This window comes from Opisthorchis viverrini (assembly GCF_000715545.1).
Source record: "Opisthorchis viverrini unplaced genomic scaffold opera_v5_226, whole genome shotgun sequence".
In the NCBI taxonomy this organism is placed as follows: domain Eukaryota; kingdom Metazoa; phylum Platyhelminthes; class Trematoda; order Opisthorchiida; family Opisthorchiidae; genus Opisthorchis; species Opisthorchis viverrini.
In genome coordinates this window covers 216,268-222,869 of record NW_008751881.1, presented here as the reverse complement: position 1 = coordinate 222,869, position 6,602 = coordinate 216,268, and the positions used below count along the sequence as shown (strand labels likewise).

At 41.3% G+C, this 6,602-nt stretch overlaps 1 protein-coding gene across 1 annotated transcript; it reads right to left on the bottom strand.

Moving 5' to 3' along the window:
* Positions 1-1,947: 1,947 nt before the first annotated feature.
* Positions 1,948-5,615, bottom strand: T265_08542 (hypothetical protein; the record flags this gene model as incomplete). The annotated part of the gene is made up of 2 exons (XM_009174379.1): positions 1,948-2,142; positions 5,511-5,615. The coding sequence occupies 2 exons, from the start codon at positions 5,586-5,588 to the stop codon at positions 1,969-1,971; spliced, it is 252 nt and encodes an 83-aa protein (XP_009172643.1).
* Positions 5,616-6,602: the final 987 nt, after the last annotated feature.

The window sequence follows — 6,602 nt, the reverse complement described above, 5'->3', positions numbered from 1 at the left end:
TCGGGGAACCAATCCGTGAGATTCCTTATGACTAGTGATGTGATCAGTGCTGGGTGTTCAGTCTGATGTTCCTGCTTGTTGATTAGTGGGGATGACTAAGATTTACGATAGATTGGTTAGGGAAGGTTCGTCTTGATGAGGAACCCGGATTTTTTCGTCCTTGCTTCTTCAGTCTAGGACACCTTGATGGAAAATTCCCCCTAACCAGTCTATCGTAAATCTTAATCATCCCCACTAATCAACAAGCAGGAACATCAGACTGAACACCCAGCACTGATCACATCACTAGTCATAAGGAATCTCACGGATTGGTTCCCCGACTGCCTTAAAACCCAATCAACCTACTTACTTAATCACTTGGCATAACGAAGCTTTTGTACCAAAAGCGAAACATCGTTCAGCAATAAGTCCACCGATTGTTTACCAAACCCCTCTGAAACGATAATTGGGGTTTGCTTCTTATCACCGACTTCCCCACTCACATTCGACTCCAGGGTAAGACCAAAAGCTCAAGCCTGTTTTTTAGTTTTTCACAAACTAATGATATGGCCTGTTTTATCTTACTAGAACAATCGCGGTTTAAATCAATCAAAATAGTTGAATTAAACCAAAGAATCGTGGTTTAACTCTGGGTGTTACAGTGCTACCGTTAGTATCGATTTATTGGCCAAACCATTTACTCTTGGCATCTTTACCTGGTACAGTATGCTTCATTATGCATAGAATATTACAGACAGAAATCTTTTAGTGATGTTTCTGTCAAGAATTTGGTCGTCCCACCGACGTGGAAAGTTCATATTAGGATGAAGTCCAGCTTGTGTATCGAGCTTGAGTATCAAATCCCAGGGAAACTTCATTTATGCTCATCCTTGTCCAACATATTTTTGTGCATTGGTCGCTGTTGTTCACCGATTTTGCTGCTGACGCTTTGCTGCATCGAAGAAAACCTAATATCGTTTAGTGCTTTCCTAACTGTCGTCAATATAGCCAAGTTACTTTCGTTGGTACTATATTGTAAGACTTCTCATCTGACTCAGTTGCTATTGAGACTATTTGAATTATCTTTTCACCAACTACCATCACCAGCCAAAACTTCTTCTGGCAAATAATGAGAATACCGTGGGAAGCAAACTGTGAAGTGTTCATGACTTTGACTCTTGGACCCCCTCTTTTTCGCTATATAGGGGAGATGTTATAGACCCGTGAGTTCTGTCATAGCTCTCCACAGTGAACGGATCAGTGGCAACGTTAGGATTGAGGTAACTCAGTTTTGGCTCAAACAGAACTGTCCTCGCCAGCGAAAAGGCTTATGAGCTACAGAGCTATCATTATATTCACCCACACACTGTGCATATGCCAATCCACTTTGTCTTACTACATGTGTATCGGTTCGATGCAGTGTCCACCCTCCGAAAGTACCTACAGGCTAACCATAAATAGGACCAGTTCAAAGTGGTTGCTACCAAGAATGGTACATTATGGTGGTCGTCTACGTATCTGATAGGACATGCTACTTCGCCTTATAATATAGGTGAAGACGTGTACTACCTAGTGGAATTTGGGGGAAATATGGAAAGCTAACCCATATGAACCCTTACCCGAATTCGTCTTAATCAACCAGAGAAAACACTGGGTCCGGGAGCCTACTGTTTACGGATGGATCCTTCAGAAGTTCATTGCGTTTGGATGCATTAGATATCCACAGACGCGTCGGCTAACATTATGTTCTGCATTGTCTTGCACCGGTCGCGTCAATAATCGCTCTGAAATTGTTTTATTTTATCGAGTACGGAAAAGTTTGCCAAAGTTAACTTGAAAATTAACTGGAAACTACGTCATTTACAAAAGCCCACACCAGGGTTGTATGCCTTGATTTCATCGTGAAAGGATGTACAGCGAAAAAGGCACCAGCAAGATTGCAGATGTTATTTCGGTATGATGGTTTTAGAAAAGGACTGAATCGAAATATTAGCGCTTCTTGGAGATTGTGAGTTCCATCTGAGGATCGCCTTTTTGAGCTTCAGCTGGAGTCTTTGATATGGCCATGTTGGGAAAAAGTGGCTTCGGAGCCTCGCCGTGAGCAAACCATAGCCATAATGGATAGTCCCGGAATCCCTGGTGTTCTAAAGCGACAGGAACAAGCTGAAAAATGAGAAACAAATTTCACAGGTTTACCGGGTAATCTCCATGTTTTCTACCGGACGTAACTCTTGGCCAATGGCTACTAGGTACTAGACTGTCGCACAATGTTAACTTAATCTGGCGCATTCATGAGTGCTTACTGTCAGGCGATCAAGCATACTGTAGACAATATTGGTCTCTGACTAATTAATGTCATCTGTCATCACTTGGTCAAAGATGTATACCTACCACTTGTTTCACAAAAAGCCGGCATTTTCCTCAATAAATGGTCAGTTCAAATAGGGTGGAAAATCAAGGTAAATTTCTGCTAATTTTGACAAGCTATAGGAGAGTGAGCTGATTTGAACGTTTTACTGTCATGAATTTACCGAAATAAATGGATGCCTCAACTATTCAGAAGGACTTGGGTGCTGTCATTTTTTGACTGAGGCTGCGTGTAAAGTGTGACGTCTTTAGAATTGCATAACTAAGGACAGAATTACTGTGTGAGATTTTTCTGAAGTGCATACGAAACCGAAGCAAAATAGAACTCTCAGTCGGTGCGATCTGTAGGTCTAGAGGTCACTCACTAGATCACGCGTCACAAACACCCAAACCACGTGACAATTCCTGTCCCACTTGCACTCTCATCCAACGTGACCTTCATACCATGTCAGTTACTCCAGTACAAGACATTCCCTCACCTTCAATCACACCAACACCCAACATTAACGCCACCTCTGTTCCTCTTTACCATTGTGGCACCACGACCCATGCATCTTGTTCACACGAGTTCAAGCTCCGTTTACTCTTCGCGGAAACGCGCAAGATCACTAACATAAACCCATCCGTATACCAATTAACTGCGGTCAATTCTGGTCACCAAAACGTTCAAGAACCCTACTCAAAATGTCAAAATAATATGTTGGGATTGTTAGCTGTTTACCATAAAAAGTTGAAAATGTTTAAACATGTTACAGTTACCTAAGTTCGATAGCAGCCAAAATCGATCGATACGTGAGTTCTTTAAAAACCATTCAGTGGGTGACCGATTCACCTTTGAAGAATTCTATGAACATTTTGATGACACGGGCTAAATAAGGCTAAATGAGGGCCTGACCACTTGTACGTCCCACCAAAGTGCCTCTAGTTTTTTTATGGCGTCAACATCTATCGCCAAGTTGTTGCGAGAATCCCGCTTCATCCCAGTGACCAAACATGAAATTATCATCGTGAAAACGCTTTTAAATGTAGCGATAATATAAGCAGGCGTGGTGGCTACAATGACTACAGTGTAGATGACAGCCATTTCAAAAGCAAGCAAGGTTATAGCATAGTCTCCATCGTCACGATTTAGTGAACAAAGGCTTGGTTTTGCTGCATGTGGCTTGCGAAGTAAGATTATTCCTGCATCCTATGCTTACTGCATTGTGCACAGACCGACTTTTGAGAAACGATGACAAAACAGAATAGAAACATGGTCCCAGCATGAACACAATTTTCGTCGTTACAGTCTGTTCGAAAGGTATGCTTATTATCCTGTAAAGTTGTACTGGTGAGTGGTAGGTTTTCAGTAAACTATCAGACACACCCCAGGTAAATGTTAGGATTTGTTAACGCCTTTGTCGGATACTGTCAGACGCAGACGCTGTGGCGGATTAGTACACAAATACAGCTCTCTTAGGCACCGAGTGTACGATGGATGACAGGTGCATTTCACCACTACTGACAGTCTACCGGAGATGAAAAAAAGCCCTCACAGCAACAGGCTAAATCTTGTTAGATTTATTAATTTATGGATTGATGCGGCTTGTTCCGTGTCAAAGAATCTCCAGTTGTTGCCACACTTTGTCGGGTATGATCTACTTCTGGGTGACAGTGCAACTTAATTCATAGGCTCAGTTTAAAAGTACATCAAAAGTAATTGATATTTTCCACCAAATGATGCACACTACTCCATAATACCTTAAGATCGTGCTTATTGCTGAAGTCCATCGCAGCCAAAGCGGATCACACTGACTCTCGGTAGAATAGTAAATTTTGTGGTTGTTTAGATGGAGGAACAGTATCAAACTCGTAATGTGACACTGACCTCAACAGAGGGTATAAAACGAAACACAAGGATACTAATTAGGCCTTTCTGTTTATCAGGCCAACAGAGAAATATAGCCTCGAACGGCACTCCGAAGGAAGTGAAATGTGAGCACCTGAAGGTTGGTCCGCTGGACCTAGGGACAGCTACAGAAATGGACATCTGGCAAATTAAAAAATCTCACACTGATCGGCGGTAGTGGGCGAACTCAAGGTGAACAGATGTGCTTATAAAGACTTTATACTTGCAGATATGGCGAATTTCTAGTCCTATCATGGATAAGCGTGCGAAATCGAAAAATCCATTCATGAATGACTGGTGACAAGCGCCTTAACGGTGGTAAATATTTGGGTTTATCTGCCTGTGTAGGTATCTGCATGAATAAAGTTGGAGTTGTACAGTCCTTGAGATTTCAGTCGTGAAGCAATGAGGAGGAATAATGGGTGATTTGGTATAAATTCCTTAAAGGTAAATGTACTTATTCAATAAACTGGTACGGATTATTTAGTCTTAACCTGGACAGCTTTCGGTGGATATGGTTGCATGCTACTGTGCAGGGGAAGTGCCGGTGTCGTAGGATGGATGCTGATTGTGGTAATATTGATTACTGCGATGAAGTCATAAATTGATCAGTTTCATTTCATTCTTTCCAAGTCTTATTTGTGATAGCATAGACGACTGAACTTCAACTTTTAGCAGACTGCCCGCCTGATTCTGCACAGCTGTCCCCGCGTACAACCACTTCACCAGCAAAATTCCTAACGGTATTTAAGTCCCAGGAAAACACACCAAATTTAAACGGAGAAAATTCTGTTTCGATCAGGTGTAAAGTAGCTACACAAGGCAACGATAAGAACTTTGATTCTGGCCTACAACTGTGCACTTGATGACGAAGGGCGTTATGCATTGGAGAAAAAATAACGGATGATGTTCCTACCTTTAATGAAAATTCAGGGAATTTGTATGGGCCAGTAATCGACCAAAACAACTGCCTATTTTGAACCTGTTGTCTAACATTACTGAATCAACACTAGAAACATGAGACATGTGTATTCCTTTCGTTCCACGGAAATATTTTGAGCTAAGAAGTAAACTATATGACTGTTTAGCTAGGAGAATGAGCCATCCAGGTTTAAATCTGGTGTTGGCTTCGAGAAGACGGTCCTCTAAAATGCCAAACGTGGTGCTTATATTCATCGCCAAGGTCAATATATTCAACCAAGAACAGCAAGTGGACTAGGGGTAATCAGAAGACTAGAAAAGAAAAAGCATCGGTTAGGGTAATAAACAGACTCACCCCGATTTGGCGTGACTCTGATGTGGTGAAAAGGACACATATCATTATGAAGAGCTCCTGAACTCTTCGACCAGACATGGCGCTGGACTATCTGCTCCAGATCAGTGTCCTTGTCAAACTTATATTTGGCCCTATGTCTGACTTGGTTTATATATACAGATTGATCTAGCATCTTACTATTGCCGTCCGTTGTCATTTTTGGAAACTCCTGACGTGCCACCGTCGCTTGGCAAACAAACCACTGGCGGAAACTGATAACACGATAAGAACTGATGTCAAACAAAAGGACTACACACATAATCGTTTATTCAACTGATCATGAGATTGCGTCATTTTAGGATAAGATGCCGAATGATAATATGGTCTCCGTTGATTTATCAGCTCATTTTGACTTGAAAGGTTCCATTTTTGGATCGGAAAAAGTAAACCAACGGCTTTAGGTATTGCGAATTTTGTTCCAGGCGGTAGATTCCATTTTTGTTACGCCCAGAGTTATGAATGTTTAGATTATACTTGATATATTGAGGAAAAGACGTTCAACCAACCTTATTTCTCCTGCATAAGAAAACTTCTTTCTTTATTTGTTTGCAACTGTCCAATTTTGCGATACAAAACAGGTTGTTGTCAACATGGCAGTGGGTGCTTATAACTGAATTTTACTGACGGTTTGAGGTAACCCGTTAGATCCAGGTGTAATAATCTTTCACTGGTGTTTTTAGGCAAACACATGGAAAAATTACGCAGCTATCTCATTTTGAAGAATTTTATTGGGTATTTATGAAAATTTTCCTAAATATTCGAGTTTATCACTCAAGCTGAGTCTGATGTAACGGTGGATACTACTGATGAGGCATGCGAGTAGTATGTTTTCTCGCAAATCAGCTTTGCGTCTCTTGAAAAGTGAGATCTCTTACGGAATACGTGGAGTCACCTCGTAGCATTTGCTTGCAATTGAGTAACAGTCAATGAATATGCGGGAAATTTCGGAAAAATGCGTTTAAGTAGAAGATGGATATTTAGTTTTGTAAACAAGATGCATATGAGAGGTATGCTTTGCTGACCAATAGTCTGTAACCATTTAGCTGGTGTTTC